Source organism: Typopeltis vanoorti, chromosome 4, assembly GCF_054136105.1.
Source record: "Typopeltis vanoorti isolate ZY-2024b chromosome 4, IOZ_Tvanoo_1.0, whole genome shotgun sequence".
NCBI classification, from domain to species: Eukaryota; Metazoa; Arthropoda; class Arachnida; order Uropygi; family Thelyphonidae; genus Typopeltis; species Typopeltis vanoorti.
In genome coordinates, this window is record NC_143552.1 from 33,674,236 (window position 1) to 33,695,159 (window position 20,924).

Sequence of the window (20,924 nt, forward strand, 5' to 3'; positions counted from 1 at the left end):
GAAAGGTCGTTCATAACTGCAAAATACGTTTAATACTTTAGTTTAAAAAACGCAGTTATTTAAATTAAAGTATTAAAAGTATTCACCATTGCTAAATGGAAAGCAAAATAAAATTCAGAATCTATAAAGTGTATACAAATTTCCTCTACTTGAATTTATCATATATTCTCGAACAATCCGTGCTAGGTAAAAAATTTGTAGCGTTTAATTTGGTCTTCATTAAAATTTTCTTTTTTAAAAATGTTGGCAACTAATCTAAGATTGCTTAACTAATCGAAAGATTTGTTACGTAGCTGGTGGTAGAGAACGACATCGAGGTGCGTCTGGCAGGAGGTCAAAATCCTACGGAAGGAAGAGTTGAAGTGAGGGTTGGTCCAAATGGTTGGGGATTGCTTTGTGGTGATGGATGGGGAATTATGGAAGCCAACGTAATCTGCAAGCAGTTAGGCTATGGACATGCCCGGACCGCAGTACAAGTAAGTTCTAAATCCACTCGGTAATTGGTATAAAGTTACTAGATTATTTTACTGTAGTAGAGGCAAAAAGGATGAGCGCTTATTAAGTGCTACTAAATAAGTTCTTGCCGCTCATTACAATAAATACATAAAACTCATTTGGCGTTTACGTTAGTCGCAATCTCGTTTTTCAGACTGGCGAGTATGGAGGTCATCATGCTAATATGGTACTTAGTGGAGTGAAATGCACGGGAAATGAGAAAAACATCGCTGACTGTCTTCATGATGTATACGGACGTATTTTCTGCCCCGGAGAATCGAACATTGCTGCAGCCATCTGCGCAGTGTGTAAGTATTGATTCATCGTTAATGGTTTAAAGGCTAAAGCTAATAATGGTTATAATCTTTGCATATTTAATTTTTTTCTTTGTGTGTGTGTTGATTTATATGCCTAAAATTCGAAAGGTGCGTTTCTCTGGAAGTATTTTTCTCATGTACTAAGAGGAAAAAATAAAGTATTTTAAAGTATACTTTTGTTTACTCTTGTCTATCACTTTTTTCGAATTTCTTAACTGAAATAAATCAGTTTACTGAATAATATCATCATGCCAATTAAAATATTTCCTAGTCGTGCCTAAATCCCCTCACTTTACCATATGGACTATACGCACATTAGTTTAAGGTTAAACAGTAATCAAAGGAAATTCGTTGTAGGCAGGTAACTTACCAAGTATTCTCAGTGTGTTTTATTAATGATTGTGTCGAAATGCAGACAACGCTCCAGTGCATTTATCCATACTTTCCCTAGTTGTGAAATATTGTAGATTATTTTGTCTAAAAGTACACGGTTATTTCATCCCATCTTGATTTGCACCACTTTGGTTATTGGCAAACGCTTTTGATTGACACAAACGGGTGATGGTAACATTGAAGAATGTTTTGAAGATTGAACCTCAAACAAGAAATTGTAGAATTTATAATTTCACTCGGTGTAGTGGACTGTCGTACAATAACGCCTTTTTGACCGCATTCTTAACTCAAAATCCTTGAACATTCACCAGAAAAATGATACAACGGCAAAGTATTACATAGTCGTCTGATGCTAATGATATGATAATGAACCCAGCGATTCTTGTTAGACCTAGAAAAGCATATCCATCTTCCCCCCCCCTCGCCCTTTTTTCTTGACAGGAACGCAATGCTTCCATTCTAAACTTAATGTTTTTCTAGTCGCAATGGAAGGTTTGTCGCCAATGCATTTCTAGATGATTCCACTTTTCTCATGATATCGGCTGAGAAGGCAATTAACAACTTTCAAGCGGAAGTTGAAGTTTGGTAATCGCAATGCTCGGGAATGCATCTTGCACGAATGCTGTCTGCAGATTTCGCTCACATGAATTTACAAGTAAAGGAAATAAGACTAATAGGCAACTTTCCACTCAATTGTCCTTGTCTCTTTTGTTAATAAGAAGTGCGCGGACTTATAAAATATTCCATCAATCATTATGTGGATGCACGTACATATAATTATCCATATTTGTAACATTTATGGTTACTTCTCATCCTTTTGAAATTTCAGCAACTTTTAAATATTTTAAGAGAGAGGAAAGAACAACCAAACGATTTAATTTTTTTTTAAACTTTTTTCAGCTCTCCCGGACCTTGTTGTAGACCAGGATGCTATAGAAAGGACTTCCTATATCGATACTCTTCAAATAGCCTCGCTGCAGTGCGCAATGGAAGAAAATTGCTTGTCATCCTCCGCCTATGATCGCACCACACCAGGTAAAATTTGAAGCTATTTACGGTCTGAAAAGTTTTGAAGTATACTTTGTTTACTCTTGTCTATCACGTTTTTCGAATTTTTTAAGCGAAATACATCTTTTTTACTGAAAAATATCATCATTCTCACGTAGTGACTGTACATTTCGCTACTTTTTGAAAGGGCTTCTGGAATTACCTGCATTTTTTTCCTAAATGAGAACAAATAATTCAGCAAATGTCAATGCTAGTGTTTTAGTAGCATTATTGGTAACCCTTATTTTTAATTTCTCAAAAACGCATGTGTATAAAATTTGCGTCTTCAGATCTCGAGAATTTCTTTTTTTTTTTTAAAAAAAAAAAATATCCCAGCAGAACATGGCATCTTGCACAGAGAAGCTGCTGCATGAATCTTTAAATACTCCAGTGATGTTCAGTTTCTAGTGTATACTTTTTCTACAGATATTTATCGTTTAAATGGATTAAGAAGCATCTATTATTGAATCCTTATTCAAAGAATTCGGAATCGGCATATTTTGGAGTACATCGACAATCGTCCACTAACTGTTCAGTTACTGCTGAATCTCCTGCAATACCTTTCGCGTTGAATCCGCGCTATATTGTTTGTTAACAGCATATATTGCGAGGCATTTCGATATCTAATTTCTCGGGGATTCGCTGAAATACGCATTTTGTAATGTGTCGCATCTGTAACGTGATTATTCTTATTAACTGACCTCGTATGCTGCAGTAATATTTTTTTCATTAACACAGCATACGAGGTCAGTTGATAAGAATAATCGGAAAATCCACCACTTGCCAAAAATGATAAAAAGAAAAATAAATAAACGAGATAGTATCATAAGTGAACCAGTTTGTTAGTTATATAATCGTAAGAATAAGTTGTCCATGAAGTGGTTGTCTGGTTTAGTTCAAGACAATACGATGTTGGAGACCGAGGATGCAATAGAATGTTGATTTGTTTTTGAAGGCAGAGAGCCCGATCGGGACTGCAGATCCAAGTATTATCAGCGGCGTGTGGGAAGAAGTAAACAAGATCATTTCTATTTAGAAATGAGGCAGTGCTGTGTTTGGTAGCATCAGAGTTCACCGACGCTGGGAATGTCGGTGAAATTTAGAGTTCAGGGTATTTGGTTATGGAAGATCTTGGGCGTAACGAGAAAGTTCGCCTAGTGCATAGTTTGTAATTCTTTTAATGCCGGCTCCGATGATAAAATCAGTCCAGTTGCCCATTCACCCTCAGCACAATGTAAAGCTTTGCTTCCTTTCTCAAACCTACGGGGGGGGGGGGGAACTCTCCTTTTACTCGTTAAGGAACGGTACGTGCCCATTCGGGAATCGTCACTTTCTGCTGGGATCACTCCATAAACGGAACTGTATATGGTAAAACGTACGAATTAGAAATGTGTCTAACTCGGAACGCATGGAATTATAGGCGACATGAATACACATCTCTCACTCGCATTACAACGCTCTTCCAACTGGACAAATCTTATCATTGTCATTACATGGAAATTTATTACAATGCTTTATAGCACGAAAGTTATGTTGCTCAAGCTTTCATTCAAACTCGCAAGAAATAACCCGTGGAACACGCTGCATCAGTTCCCTAAGGGATCTGCAAGTAACAACTTCAACTATCGCATTTAAGTTTTGCTTAATGAGAGCACATTGTTATTTCGTTAGCATCTCGGCGATAACCCGTAATTCTTTCAAGTACATTTTATTTAGTCTAGTTGTATAAGAAAAATAAATAAAATAAAAATCTATTTTACTTGTAGCATCTTAAAAATTCAGTTCAATAAACTCCACTGAATTTTATGCGAAGTTGAAGAAATTATTTCTAGTTCCACTTTTTTTAATTTTAGGTTGGCAGTTTCAGCAAAGGAGGCTTCTTCGATTCACAGCAAGAATTGGCAATTTCGGCAACACAGACTTCCGTCCCTTCAGACCCAAACACGCATGGCAGTGGCACGCCTGCCATAAGTAAGTATACGACCAACGTTGTGCAGCATTATAATAGTCTTTAAGATTTTCATTTATTCCTAATTGAGCTAGTGTGTACAGTTACTCAAACGTAATCTGAGTTGATCTTGGTTCGCATGCGCCATTTTTAATTCAATTTATTTGTCACATGTTTTAATCCCTTTTTGTTACGAAAATCCCCGAGTTACTTTCTCTCTTCTCAGCTTAATGCAATCAGGCATGGAAAATCTTCGTGAATTCCTTTATATGCAAATTCGCGAGTCTTAAGAATTTTGATTTTTGAAAATTCTTAATTCTCTGTCAAACGTCACTTAACGTTACTCACCACCTAACAGCAGACTTTTTGAGATTTTGTGTGATTTCTGTTTGGATTATTTCCTTTCCTGTGGTCTTACTTTCCCTTATCCCCGTTTTAATCTTCTGCAAAGCAAGGGCGAAAGTATGCCATTAAGGTCGAACTGCTGGTTCAGTAGATCGCAGGCAAGGGAGCATAAAACGGGGTAGGAGGCCATCTATAGAAAAGGCGGGCTGTGTCAGGTGAACTAACACCGTGGCCGTCTACTTTGGATATTTCCAAAGACAAAACAGTTAACGCTCCGCGCTTATTTTGATTGGATTTGATCGGCATGCAGAATTCAACCTCATTGACTGCAACTGTAAACAAGTGCTTTTGCATAATGCAAAACAAGACTTCCCTCCCGTTTTTTTTTTTTTTTCCTACGCAAGCGACGAAATTATTCGCACGGAACTTCTGTCTCTAAATTCTATGCGAATCGAGATTTATTCATCTACATACATATATATTTTAAGTGGCTAATGGTATTTGACGTAAATAAGATTACGACCCGTATGTTCTTGTTGCTGTTGGGTAGTTTGTGTGTTTCCCGAAGAACAAATTATCAAAAACATAAAACGCATTATTATTAACTGAAAGTAAAGCCCACGACTTTTCTCTCCAAAAGACGTTTATTTTTCTCGCTTAACAATAAAAGAATAAAATAACATTTTGAACTATAAAAGAAATTTTGTGTTGTGTACTGACTGTTCTAAAATATTTTTCAAAACTGTTGAGATTTAAAAAAAAAAAAACTCTCAGATGAGCTATGTGTCGACAGCAAATCCAATACTTTTATCCAAGATTCTACAAGTGCTTGTCGTACCCATAAGATAAACAACAAGAAAGAGATGGCCGTAGAAGAATATTTACATCTTCGGTGTCTCTGCTGCTGAAATAAATTCAGCATTCCGTCAAGTATTAATTCTTTACCATTGATAGACTTTATTCCTGGTTGTTGCAGTAGGAAAAAAAATTAACACAAAACTGCAATCACTATGCGGATTTTTTTAAATATTTTTTTTTATTTATTTTTTATAGTAATCTATCTTTCGAATGAAATCCTAAATCATCCAGTCTGATACCATTCGTTTACCAAAACGTCATAAAATATACTATGCAAAGAATTTAAGCCAAAATTTTCCATTTAAACATTGTTTAATCGTATTCTGATGTTTAATTTGTAACTGTCTTCTACTTTAGCGATTCTTTACGTCCATCCTCCGGTGGGTCCAAGAATTGTTTAATTTTTTTTTTCTTGAAGTAGCGTAGAATATAAGTTTATATGCAAATTATCATTTAATATTTAAAAATTCATTTGGTTTTCGAAGGTTGATTTTCATTTCCCCGTGGAGGCCTGACGTGGCTGGAAAAACCAAGTCTGGTCTCTAGAAAAATAAATCTTATCGGGTTTTACCTCTTTATTTAAATTTCAGAGATTTTGTGGGTGTGTCATTTTCGTTCACCGTTTGATATGACAAGAACTTCAGTTTTCATCTTGTACTGTAGTACTATTCATGTACTGAAAGCTATAACTGAAAACAAAATGTCGTTTCGAACCATTAAAGGAGATTTTACCGTTTACAGAGAGTATAGTTACGACGACGTGGTAATTGGCTTTCAATTGTAAAGTTGTCAAGGACGCGAGAAAACTCTTCTCTGAAAGACTTCAACTGAAAATCTTAAAAGAGAAACAGCAGGACTTTCCTCCCTAAAACTTGCATTTTTCATGCCGGCAAACCGGCTGGTAAACATCCATCATTAACAGTGGTGCACTTTGGCCTCCCTTAGCCTTAGTTACGTTGTACGATGACCAAGGCAACGGGTGTCCGAATTTAGCGAACATGCGAAGGAGTAACGCTTCGCCGTAGTTAAAAAAATATATAATAAAAAAATTAGTTTATAATATGCCAGAAATCGCTAACAAATCTCATTCTGAAAGTTTTCCTGTTAAACTAGCCTGGTGAAAAATAAGCTAATCACTTGACCCAAAAAACGTACGTACGTATATCATGTTTTGATATTGAAACCACCTTTAACGTGCATTCGTAAACGTACTGTATTGTGCAACTGGTTGTTTTGACAGCTTTACCGAAATGAATGATCTTTAAAAAAAGAAGAAAAAATTAGGATGCAGGTGATATACTTGGCTGTTTTATTCTTACTTGCTTGTATCTGTTATTTATCATTGCTGTAACTTCAATACATCTATTAGTCTAATTAAATGACTGTACGTGTAATAAAACTCTTAATTACCGCTGGTCCATTCAGGGAAAAAAAAACAAAAAAAAACGTAACGGTGGGAATTAAGGCGATCTTAAAATGAGGTTGCTTGTCATCAAGTTGCTTAGTATTAGCGTTAAGATGTTGGGTAACTTCTCTGTATAGCACGACGTTCTAGGAAAAAAGCTAACTTTACAGGATTATTTCTGTTTTTAATTTCAGTTGAAAGGGCGTGGAAGCCTTTCAATAGATACACCATTAACTGTATGGTGCAGTTTTGGTCACTTAGTTTTCTTTATGTGAGCGTAAACGGTACATTCCGTGAAACTATGGAACGGTACTTTGCACACTGTTATTTGAAGAATTAGCAAGGGTTATTTATTTTTGAGCATCTGATTTTAAAAATTGACTCTTCTATATTTTTACTTAAGAATAAATAATGAAAATATCAAATTGGTGTTCGAAATAAAAAGTATTCTTACCAGATTATCCAGAATAATTTTCATAATTTTTTTTTAACTTAATGTTACTACATTGATAATTAAAGTTTTGAGCAAGGCTGGTGTTTATGCCAATCCAATTAAAAATAAAACAACTTAAAAAGAAATCGTGCATTTTAATGCGATTAACTCGGTGCTTAATGATATGAGCGAGTTTCAAGTCTACATATTAAATCTGCTCTTCAAAGTAAGTAAAAAAAAAAAAAAAAAGCCCGATTTTATTTAGAAAGAGACTAAGCAACATTTACCGTATAATGAAGTATTAAATACTGTTTGCACATACTTGAGTATTTTAAAGAAGCCAACATACATGGTAACAAATGGAATAGAGCGTTAACAAAACTGTTGAAAATGCGATATTAACGTTACAGCGATATACACTTTTGCTTAAAGCGTGAAGATTTAAGATTAGCTTAAGTTTTTAGCACCAAATGGAGGCAGGAAGTTTGTTTGGGGGATCCAAACACGGGTAACAAAAAGAACGAAAGAGAATTGAATTTACGCAGGAAAAAAAAGTGTTTTTGTCACTCCCCCCCCCCCCCGCTGTCGTTGTTGAAGTGCTTTTAAAACCAGCTACTACGTGACCAAAACTGAAATTTAGTTTTATCTTTTGATTTCAAGAGAGTAGTACTAAATCATATCAGTTATTACTGTTTTAATAGACTGGATTTTTCGCTGGATTTCTTGTTTGCAATATAATTGCATTTGACTTGTTTAGACCAGTGTTTCTCAAACTTTTCTGGTCGCTTCCCCCTCGTACAAAGTATATAACTTAGCAACCCACTAGCTTCCACACCCATCCTTGACCGATAGGTCATTTTGCCACCAGAGGTGAACCTTCATATGCCTCCCTTAAGTGCAAAATTGTGGAGTAGTTAGCATAAGATACACAGCCTTAATATTTCTCAGTGAAAATCTTAGGTTGGGGGAGGATTAGGGTAGGAATGGGATATATCGTTCATGTTCAAGCATTCACGGAATAGTGTTTGCATAAAAATCACAAAATGTATTAAATATATTAATACGAAGAATTGCACTGCTTTCTTTCAGACACCAGTAAACATGACATGTTTCAAGCCGGAGAGTTTTTAGTTTCCAAGTTTAGCTGTGTTGAAAACCCAACTTCGCAGTTATAAAGTGGAGAAGAATGACAGAACTCCTTGATTTCTATGTCGGTGATATTCCTCGTGTACGTGAGGCCAAATATCCGTCCAATTTTCACACAGAATCTTTAGTGACATGCCTGACGCTAATTCTACAGGAGTTGTCTATCTCTTTCAATGAAAACTTATTTTCGATATCCTCCATCCATGTAAAAGGATTACTGATCGACTCGCATCCTCTTTGGTTTCATAGGTCTCGTGTGTGCGAGGTCTTTTGATAATCACGTTAACTTTTTTTTTCTCCAGATGTAAGAAGTACAGACTTGTGAAATGGAATAATTTCATGCTTGAGGACCATTTTGTTTAAGACATTTCTATCGTTTTGGTAAATTCTTTAAACTTTCCCACAGCGTTGGGAATCGAGATATTGAAAATAGCGTACTTTCATTAAGTTAAAGTGAGGATATCAGGTGGAATATGCCGTTCGTTACATTCCCATTTTGATCGATTAAAATTTAAAACTATACTTAAATATACGACACCTTTTAGGACATCAGTTTATTATTCGCTATATCTTCCTGTTCTGTTATCGCTGTCTTTTGTTTGGTAACATCTTTGCCCTTGAAGAGTTTCACATCCACAACGCACCCATTAAAAAAAAGTCGAAATGAGGTCGCTGATGCAACTGAAAGATTAACCATTGCGCAGTCGCCTCTGGGCAAATATTTCCATTTCAGAGTAAATCTGTATTAATCTGCCACTCCGCAGCTGAATGCTTGCATTCCTCCCTCGGTCTGTTTGACCGAAATGTTTAAAAGCCTTGAATCAATCATCCTGCTTGAGGAAGTGAAATTCCTTCTTCACCGTTTACTCATCTTCTGTGTTACCCAACGCTTTTCTTGGCCCATAGTGGCGCCTAAAAATTTGGGTTAACGAATTCATTGATAGATCAGTGTCGGCAATAATTTCGAGTGGGTTGGGCGACTGAAAGGTTAGCATTTAATATTTCTGGGGTCTCACATGGGAGATTCTGAACGAAATTAAACCTAAACGATGTAGTTTTGTGTCTGTTTTTAGACAATTCTGTTTGAGATATTTCGTCTCCTAAGAGGTATTTGTCTTCTTACATTGACATTCGTGTGCACCCGAAATTTCTTTCCTTCGTTTAGTCATCCAAAATGTATTTTAAAATGTTGTATTAACATATTTGTGATACATCTCTAGTGACGGTAACTTCAAATTATTCTACACTTCGAAGTGTTGGCATTTATGCAAAACAACATCGATTTTTAATGACATAATTGAATATGGTGGATATCTTAAACTATTCTTTTCATCATCAAATGATGCAGTTAAGGTAATTATTTTAACTTCTCCTTATTCATAAAACCCATTATAAAGTTATGGTTTTATGATTAAGGTAGTTCACTAAATAAACATTATTCTTCGGTCATCCAAAAACAGTCCTTCAATTAGATGTTTGTGGAGTGAATTCGTAATCTTTCAAACATGAGTTGAATTTATGATGTTTTTAACAAAATGAAATTACGACAGGCCGTACAAATATTGTCGTAAAGTCTTTTCTTATCATGCTGCTCACTTTTCGTAAAACAGATTTTTCATCTTATAGTACTTGTGATATTTCTTAAATTTAGTTAAACTAAGATTGAACCTTTGCACACAATCCTGTGCAACGTAGCTCATAATGCCAATTCCTAAAACAAGATTCGAATTTACATCCTTCCGGTGAATTATCAACGACATTTTATGTTTTTAATTTTTTAGAAATAATTCCTTCAATCTAAGTGTTGAGAGGGGGAATAGAATGAAACGGTTAATATTAGACTTAAGAATCTTCCAAAGTCCAATTGTTTTCTAATTTTTGTAATCTTGAATGATAATTAACAATCCAGGTTGTTGCTTTTTGTTTCTAGAGAAAACGCATTTCTATTGTTTAGCACGCAGTGCTTCATCATGTTCTCTATTATGCGTTGTTTACATCGACAGATGGCAGACAGGACAATTACAGTAGCGTGTGTTTTCTGAAAGAAAGCTAAAATGGAATGACAAGGACGTGCTGTCTCTTGAACTGTTTCTTAATTAAGCTTTCCAGGAATACTACAGTAAGAGTGATGTACATCGTGGGATACTTAATGTACTTTACGTCCAGATCTAATTATATTAAAAATTGTTTTATGACGAGCCTCCAAAATATGAATGTCGTTTCACGCTTTCATGTCTCATCTCCCATAAGTCAAGCGACTCGTTGCGTCTCATGAAAATTACTCTTTTTTTTTTTTTTTTTTTCGAAGTTTACATTTTTTCCCCTCATTTTACATGCGAATAAGCAAAGCAAGGACTGTCTTTGAACTAGCCCACAAACCGCGTCGACTTGTAAAACATATCAATTTTCTTGTGTGCGAAGTGCTCCAGTTTATTTAACCTGGATTTTTGTGATCTTGGAAGCTTGATTACCACGCCACAGTCATTCAAATGATGTAACTCTTAAATAAGTTAATTTAGTAATATGCTCAAACTATCATTCGTACTTTATAATACTTACATTTCAACTTGGTTTTTTTTTTTTTTTATCTTGATATTACGGGCCTGGTTGGCCGAGTGGTTAGCGTATCCGCTCTCCAGCCAAAAGGCTGAGAGTGCAAATCCAGCCTTGGTCATGGATTGTTTGTGATTGTCTGTGAAAATACTAGTAGTGGTTGCGGGCGGTAGATGGCGTTGGCGTAGTTGCGGTTCGTTAGTTGGTGGATTGATTGGCGGAGATAGTTGAGTAGGTGGTCTCCCTCCCTGGGGGTGTCACGTAATAATAATAATAGCGCAGAAGAAATGCAGTGACATAATGAAAATGTTTAAATACTATAGTTAACTATAATGCTCATTTTTTTCCCTCTTTGTTATGCGTTTTTTTCTGTCTTCTCCGAAACAATGGAAGTTTGGAATGAATTTGGAAGAACACAGTTCATGACATCTCTTTAATTAAAGTGTTTGCAGGAAGTGGAATTTCTACTCCCCTCCCCCCCCCCCATTAATCGAAGGAAATAACGAAAGATTGAAAAACCGAAATCTTTCTTATTGTTTACTGTCTGACCTAAAATTTTGCACAGTCGGTGAAAAAATTAAACAATTAAAATCTTCCAAGTAAGGTAAATGCGGAATTATTTTACTAGTTATTAGGACACGCTTGTAAGAGAAATGTTAAACAGCAAGAAAGTTAATTCCTCTCTCAATACTTGTTTTACTATGATGGGGAAAAAAATCATTTTATCTTCGAAATAATTTCAACCGCTAATTCCTTGTCGAGATTTGATGGAACAACATCTTTCTTTTTCTTTCAGTCACTATCACAGCATGGAGGTCTTCGCTCATTTTGATCTCATCGACGCTAGGGGAAACAAAGTTGCCGAAGGTCACAAAGCTAGTTTTTGTTTGGAAGATAATGAATGCCATGCGGGCATTCAAAAGAACTACGTCTGTGCCAATTACGGGGATCAGGGAATATCAGTAGGGTGTGTAGATACCTATCACCACAATATCGATTGCCAGTGGGTGGATGTAACAGACGTGACCCCCGGGACCTACTTCTTGAAGGTCTGTATATGTTCTTTGTGCATTTTTTTCTATTCTTTTTATTTAGTATTGCAAACCATATTGCTCAGTAATGGCTATTTCTTAATATGTATAATGAAAGTCTGTGCGTCTCAAAATTATTTACGTACATATTTAAGAGCCACACACGAATATCTACAACTAGAATACATTTTTTTGGCTAGAAAATATCAAATTGCGATAAGTGTTAACTCAGATTTCACAGTTAGTGAAAATTTCTTAGATTTTGACTTTCGCATTGTTAGGAAGCGTTAAATAAGACTTTTTTTACAAAAATCTTCAAGTAGGGTTTGGCGCACCCGACATTGGCCACTGTTCACGTAATATGCACGAGTTATTCAACAGTATGGTCCTAAAGGATCAATGTTTACATTTCCTAAAAGGGGAAGTGTGGGATTCGCTCAAGCTATTTTGAGGAAAGGAAGGGCACATCCCTACTTTGATTCATTACTGGCTCACAGGTGTGGATAATAAAATGGATGGTTCGAAAAACCAGGAAGGACGTCAATTAAATAACATAAGCCGGTATTTCATATTCTGGCTTGAATTACTTCAGTCTAAAATGGAGGACGAATGCTTGTATGAAGAACTCGATAATCATTGTAACACAAGATGTTATGCATAAGTAATTGCTCACAGTTCGCTACGTCTGGTAAAATCATTGCGTTCGATTCACGTTCTTCGAAGTTGCACTAGGTGTTGTCATAATTGCTGGAAAGCAGCAACAGGGTCTGAGATGTGCTTGCAATAGCTTAATAAGCTGTTCATAACCAATCGGCGAAGCTTGCGCAGATTCGAATACTCAGCCTGTTAGTCACAAAACAGACTTTCTTCATCCTTTGTAAAGTTGCTGTACTGTTTTCCTAAGTAATGTGGTATTACATTGCATCCCAGAAGGACATCATTAATTTCCACTCCTCACACACACGCGCAGAACCGCGGAAGTATTTTAGTGAGAGTTAGAATAAATTCTTCTGAAGAGCTCCCGGGAGAAACGATTATGACTATGGTATGATGTAAGCTACTTTGCCTTCTGATCGCCGAAATGCATAAAATTATTTAGTAATGGGCAGTGGTGTGTTGGTAAATTTTTAACAACCGGCTCGCTTAATGAAAATTTTGATTCTTCACAAAGTTCTATTATATCTTCAGATGTCTTTGTTTCTGCTTCTTCAAATTTTGTCCTTTTAATGTTTAAGAAGTTTCGTTCTATTTAATTTTTTCAATTAACGGCTATCCGCTTTTTCGACCGCAAAACTCTAACCCTGATTAAAATTATTTTAATTATTAAAGAAAAAAACCGAAATAAAAACATATATCAAAGAAAATTTTCCTATATTACCTACAACTTGCCTATTATCAAATGAAATCCTGAACAAAAAAAAAAAAAATGTAACACTAATATTACCACTCGTACTCGATCAAATGACCAGAGACTATAACCGTTGCGACGAATTTTTATATTTATCGATAGATAAATATATAAGGCATATAGAAAAAAAATAAGGCATTATTGTTTATTCAAATACCCAATTCGGGAGTTTTGATAACGTGTTTGTGTTTTAATGAATACAGACATTGTTTAGTAAATAAAATCGTTTCCAAATTTCCGTTCGTAAATTGAGTTTGTGTTTTGTGGATTTTCCTTTATGCATTTATTTTTGATAATAATTGTTTATTATACAATTTCAAAATATTTACGAGAAAAAGTATATACCACCATTCATCCATCCTTTCATAAAGAATTTTAATAACCGGCTCGGCCGATTTAAAAACATTAACAACCGGCTCGCTAAATTTGAAAAATTTTAACAACCGGCTCGTGCGAGCCGGTCCAACACACCACTGGTAATGGGAAATAATCAATTTGGTTTACTGGCAGATGACAAGAAGTAACGTGCGGGGCAATAAAGTGAGACGCACGCTACAGGGTTACGTTTTAGGATTCTTGCTACTTTTTTTGTTAAAAATCATTTCTGATTTAAATGTGAAACTGGATAGAGAAGTAAACCTTCAGGATGACTTTCAAAGTTTGAAAGCCGAGGATTAAAATTCTATATGCAGGAATATTAGTACACGAGATTCGATAAGATATTTAGGTAGACGTCAACTAAATGGATATGGTATTAGCGTCTATAAGGATTTGGGTGTTTCGGTTAGAAACCGGTTTTAAATAAGTAATGCCAACAACTAATAATGCTCAGAAGTCCTCTTTTTAAAAGAATATTTATTTAGAGAAGGGAATAACTTATCCTCATAAGTCACTTGACATTCCAATGTTGGATTATTTCTCCAAGATATAACGGGTGCTAAGAGAATGCGATATTCTTGATGAGTACACCTGGCGCTTGTGGAGACGTTGCACTCTCTAGTTACATTATTTGGCAAGTTATTAACTTGTTGAACTTAAGGACATCATATGTAAAGGACTCTAATGTAAACAGCCGAGTTTATATTGAGCGTGCCTTAACTAGTCCCTGCTAGGGGAATTAGGAGGGAAGAAAGAACCCTAAAGAGTTTTTTTTTACGATGGATGGAGAATATATGGAATAAACCTCAGAGTTGTGGATGTTGACAATTCGAGAATGAAATAACTCTTGTGGTTAAATCTCTTCACACGCTGGTTATTTGTAGTATATAATTAGGAATTAATATTGTTGCTCAGATGATGAGTAATTACCATAACTTGAACATTTTGATATTTTTGTGCATAAATAAAGGAAGGGAATAGTGGATAAGCCGAAACCAACTTATATACGATGTGGAGAAGGGAATTTGGAGTTATGTTTCGGTTCCTTCAGGCCTCAGCGTGATAATATAAAATTAAATTTTCTTTATATATCTTCAGCATAGTTATCCCATTTGTGGCTATGGTCTTAGGATTGTTTTTCCCCACTGCTGTAATTTTCTTCCTAGAATCTAGTCTTGGAACACAGTTTCGTTTCAGTTCCTGGCATGAATCGAGTAATCCATACCCATCGTCACGTGATGGGCTAATGACTCGAAGTGGAAGGACAAATATGTTGATCTGAGGCAAGAGCATCAGTCTGTTGGGGGGAAACTATGAACAGCGTGGGCGATCCAAGAGACTGAAATCCATAAAGGAAAAACAAACATCTTACAGTATAAACAGAAGGCATTTGCAAGATTTAGTAATAAGAGAATGAGTATATTAAATATCCGTCGTCATTTCTGAATCAAATAAGCGAAAGATGAAAAAGTTTTCACCGGAGTTTGAGAATAAACTTACGGCATAGGAGTTTACCTTCCACAAATAAGACATGGAACCCATTACGAAGGTTTATTGTCAACTCTGGTAAAATTCGAAACTTTCATCTTTCGCTTATTTGGTTTTGAAATGACAAGTATTTAACATACTCATTAAATATCTTAACATCGCTTATAAAATTATATTTTTATCTTGCAAACAATACTTAAATTTAAACAATTTTGTAGTAAGTTTTCTTTTTGTAGGGATTTAGTTGTCAAAAGCATTCTACGATCTAATTTAGAGTATACCAAGCTAGTTAACAACGCTGCTATATTATTATTTTTTTTTATGCATAGTTTTGAGAACATATGATATAGTCGTGTATGTTCGCTCCGCTGCAGCCCAGAATGCGTAACACTTTATTGATAATGTTTTCTTTTGTATTGCAGGTCTCAGTCAATCCGGAACTCAAAGTTGCTGAACTCTCCTTCGACAACAACGCTGCTACTTGCATAGTTCATTTTGACTACGTTTCTGCCCAAGTGTACAACTGCACCCTGGGAAAGCCCTGATTGCAACTGTCGATCGTGTACAAAATTTCATGCGTGAACTATTTGTGATTTCCCATCAGACTTGAACGAGGACATCAGCGAAAGGGATGGATGTGGTAGCATATTCTCATTGCGACTGTACTTGGACTTCTTAGTACAATCAGATTCATTCTACTCTGGTTTTTGTTATGTCTTTTTATACTACAGTCTCTTCGTTGTCTGTTTTTTACCAAAGAAAATAAACTTTTTAGACTTTTCTAATTCTTGTTTCTTCCAAAATGCTTTCACGGGTGTCATTAAACATCAGTGCTTCATCCAGTGACAAGTGAAATGACACATTTTATCGCGTTTTAGGAACAATAATTACTGGGGAACTTAAGAGGTTGGGAAATAAACAAGGATGTCAATATGCATAATTCATTTGCCTCAATACAAGCTGCTACCATTTACGCCACACAGCTCGATCATAAAAGAAAAGAATTGGGAGCATTGTCGACTACCACCATCGATCCAAGTTTGTCACGTGATTAATAAATCCATGCTACTTTGTTGGACCTTTTTTTTTTTTATTTTCTTGAAATATATATATATTTAAAACAACACTATTGTTTTGTTTATAACATTCATTTGTGCTCATGTAAGCACAATACGAAAACTGTTTGTATTTAAAGTATTCGTACGTCACTATTGTATAGCTGATGAATGAGCAGCAAGATATGTTTAGTTGAATAGAACGTATCAAAGCCTGACTACGTCCTCCCCCCCCCCTTCCATTTTGCAATTCGCTGTGATTTTATATAAAATAATTTCAATGTTTGTCAGGTCCATGAAGAAAGCTGATAAATTATCAGTTCAGGTTTAAGAATCAGGTTTAATTCTACCTAATGCTAAATAACTTAATTATTCCCGAAGTTTCGTCATAATCTATGTGAGACATCTACAAAGAACAGGTTGAGTGTGTACATTTTGAATCAGTTCATGCATAATTACGCAAAATCCTAAGGAATAATTAAACCAAGTTATTTAATTTTATGCAGTATAAAACCTGCTTTTTTAGACTTCAAAACTAGTACGATGTCATCATGCAAATGTTTCCTATCATAGTCAGCTAACAGATTATGTTAGCTGACTATGGGGCGAATACCTCAAATAAAACGCTCTTAAACTTGAAATATGAGGTCATTTTCATTGAATATTAATACATTTTTTCCAATTCGATTGCTTTTTAAGTACGACCATCCCTAAAACCATGAACAGATCGTAAAGCACGATCATTTTATGGAGGTGGTGTTGGTCATTATTATTCTGTTGGACTGGACATTCTTTGAAAATGCCCTATAGAGATACTTCCAAAGAAGTGATATGGATAGGAAGCTACTCAATACGAGTCGCCTCGATCGCAAATGCAGATTAGCTTAAATTATGATTAAGTGATAATACTAATTTAAGTAACAGCTCATGACAAATTATTGGGAAAATGAACGTCTGAAGCTGGTGGAAGGGAAGAGAAATGTTAATTGTGCTCAGCACCATATTATTTAGATCCGACACGATTTACAGTACGAAAATTCTCAGAATTCGCTGTACACCATTGTTTGATAACTAGCTCGCTTTGTTGCTGAATTGCTATTACATGGGAATAAATGCATACGTAAGCTCTGAAAATGCAGAATGACTTTCAAAAATTATTTTATTTTACAGCGAACATTTTAAATGTTCGCCACGTGACGAACATAAATAGTTTTCACTTATGCTAATTAATGTTATTTGATCATAGCTTTGCCTATTTGCCAGTAATCAACGTCATTCATTAATTTTTTAAATGGAACTTGGAGAACCTTCTGATCATAAAATGAAAGAATGACCAACATGGAGATTTTAATGCTGATTTTCTCAACAGAAAAATTTGAAAATGTTTTTGTACTAAAACGACTTTCATTGAACACATGGCAAAATAAATGAGGGATAAAATGTTCCAATAACGGATTTCAATTATGTAGAATTGCAGATATATATGGAGGACTGTTGCAGTGGAATGAGACTACTACAGTTTTCAGGCCACAGTAACAGTATCCTAAGGGGAAAAGTAAAAAACAAAACAGTATGGGAGCACAAGGAAACAATCAGAAGATCTCAGTTGTAAATTCCACAGTTCAAAACATAAAGTTTGCTGATAAACAAGTGCTATTTGACCTTTCAATAAGGTTGAACAGCTATCCTACTGGTTAAACAACTCGAGAAAAATGTAATCCATGCACGTCAGAATGAGGAACTGCGTATTTACAAGTCGAGTAGGGATTATTGCATTTCCGTTGCCAGCATATCTCCATTTGTTGCTGTTAAATATTCATGAAAAAAAAAAGTATTTTCATTTGATTTGTTTTCGCCTCAATTACTTTTCTGTAACATAAACCCTTTCTTCAATCGAGTGTGTTTTAAATCCAAAACAATATTAACACGAGCCAGCATATATGGTAATACGTATCTGCCATGCACAAGTTATAGCAGAAAAAAAAAAGTTACGAGTAACTAGAAAATATAAAGGTGAAGGAAGTAACGTGAAGATCGAACTTAAATACCACGCGTTATTTATATTTACTTCATTTTTTTTTTCCCATGAAAAAAGTCTTTTAAAATCAACTTTTGGATACCATTAATTTATGTCTTAAATTTTGCGAATTCGATCGCTGAAGTGAAAGTAAATCGTAAGAGAAAATTAGTGCAGTTTGCGCAGTATTTTAAGACGGGAAAATGCCTGCGAATATCGACCGTTAACGCTATTTGACGATTACGAAAAACTGACTCCCCCTTCCTTCTTTTTCAAATATTCACCAGCGTTTCTGAATTACACCAGAATAGAAATTAGTTTGTTTACCCTTCGGACTTCGAGTTGGCAGACATGGCTTGCTGAAAGCAGTTTTCGACCGTGTCGTCGTGCGAATCGGCATTGCGCACCTAGAAATGGGACACTAAATATAACCGAAAACACTCGTTCAATACACCTACGCACAATTATGAATTCGGTAACGAACACCCCACATTAGTAAATTTCTTCCAAGAAATCTCTTCTCATCAAGCAGGCAGGGCTACCTTGGAATACTCAAATAAATTGAGTCACTGTGGGCCAGACAGGTTTGTAAAGATCAACTCGTTTATCCGGATGTACTAGTCGTTTGCAACAGCCCAGATCTCCGAAGATCTTTATTCACACTTGGTCACGGAATGATTTACGTAGAAAATAAAAAAAATATATTAATATTCACAGTGTGTATTCAATGACTGTAGACCGCATCAAAAGGGCCATAGTTGTTAGGGTACCTATTGTTCCCCCTCCCCCCCAAATATATGTATATGGTGCCTTAAATGCTTAAAAAAAAGTGCTGGATTTAGCAATCCATCTATTTTAGCGTATGCTATAAGGCAGACGCCGTTTCATCTTGTATGTTATATTCGAGGCAGTTAACATTAATCTTGTAAAGTGGATATCTAAAAAAAACTTCAATCGCCTTTTTCTAAAACCATTTTCTCTATCTCTATATGCACTAATTATAAACTATCTTCAGTCTCTTAAATTACTCCGTAATTAATTTTCGTTTTTTGTGCATTTACTCAGACCAACAGATAAAGCAATATCGAATATTGTATGCTAGGGAAGCAGCTTTTAAGAAAACACAGAATTGATTTTTGAAACATCAATAATTGAGATTGTATAATAAAAGCTCTGTGAATAACGTATCGTGCATAACTGATAAATGGCTCCAAAAAGGATATACTGACTTTATTGAGAAAATCTTTTTGTTTTGGAAAAAAAAAATAGTATTTCTCACTCATCACAATATTAAGTGCTTTAACACCAACTGAGAATGCCACTGTTCGGAACAAATTGTTTCAGTAGGTTACATCTGCGTAAGAAGAATTTACTATTACTGGAAAGGAGTGGATTAGTCTGGTAACTTGTTCGTTTCAGAATGATTCCGTCAAAATCGCTCTCACCCCCAAGATAATTATGTGCTTGATGTTTTAACGACTGATTTTCAATCCGATGTTTCTGTTATAGATGCAATTAGGACTTTAACTGGTAATATTTTTTTTTTGTTCAGATCTGTTTGAAGAATAAGTTAAAACAACATATGACCAAAGAATTCAGATACGAATAAATTTGGGGGGGGGGGATGAGGTCTCATGTGAGACATCAAAGATTTTTTAAGAAACAGTTAATTTTTCTTGAGTAATAATTCACAACAAAACTCGTCAAGTAACTTCTTCTGTCGCTAGACTTGGAAATATCTCGGTCATTTCCAAATCATTGAAAGCATATAATTATTTTTTGTAATTTCATTGCAGTATTTATCAGAGTAAGAACTAGGAACGGAGGCTTTTCTAAGCCTTCTCTCAAAAGTCGACAAAAATTGGCCATCACAAATCTTAGCAACACTCTATTCCGGTTTATCTAAAACTTTTTGACCTGGTGATACTAAAGTAAGCTAGGTTTCCAACTTTAATGGATGAGATTGACGTAAACACGAATACAGTTGAATGTTACAACTAGAGTTCTGTAACCAAACCGTTTTTGGTACCTCTCTATCCCAAAATAAATGTAATGTAAAACATTTTAAAAGTCTTTGTCATGGCCTAAAATTTGAGTAAATATTCTATTTAAAGTAGAAAGTATGGTAAAGTATAAGTTCTGCATCACTTCAACCTGAGTATTCTTGCTCTAGCTCTCACTGACGAGACCTCAAAAAAGGTCGAAACCAGTGTGGTTAGTAACTCCCCCCATAATGTATAACATCATACATGTCACTAGGAGATGTTTTACATTATGGGTCATACGAAGGATAGTGATCGGAGCTTACTCCACCTTTACCACGAATTGTCCCTGTCATGAAAGGTTTGCTTACGCTTGGATCCGCCGAAACTTTTATAGTTTCTATATTCGGTATGAAACTCTTTAGTTTCTATGTTTGGCTTTGAAATAACGTTGGATTCAATATCCACTTAATTTGAATAATTCTATTTAAAAGTTTGAATTACGTATAAGTGAAATATTTCCCTGAAAAGTTATTTACACTGACGTCACACCAGTCTCTTGTATTTGTGAGAGGGGAGAAGGGTCGAAATCACGAGGGAAAAAAAAACTTCGAAAGTTGTTATT

General features: G+C 35.3%; 1 protein-coding gene across 2 annotated transcripts in view; it reads left to right on the plus strand.

Annotated features, from left to right (window-relative positions):
- Positions 1-15,991, plus strand: part of LOC150107212 (lysyl oxidase homolog 2-like) — a 101,915-nt gene extending 85,924 nt beyond the window's left edge. For both annotated transcript variants that reach the window (XM_090391068.1, XM_090391067.1), the window contains exons 3-8: positions 294-476; positions 650-803; positions 2,106-2,240; positions 4,106-4,223; positions 11,737-11,989; positions 15,668-15,991. In XM_090391068.1, coding sequence (XP_090247194.1) covers positions 294-476; positions 650-803; positions 2,106-2,240; positions 4,106-4,223; positions 11,737-11,989; positions 15,668-15,790 — 966 coding nt within the window. In that variant the 3' untranslated portion in view covers positions 15,791-15,991. The remainder of the gene's footprint in view (positions 1-293; positions 477-649; positions 804-2,105; positions 2,241-4,105; positions 4,224-11,736; positions 11,990-15,667) is intronic.
- Positions 15,992-20,924: the final 4,933 nt, after the last annotated feature.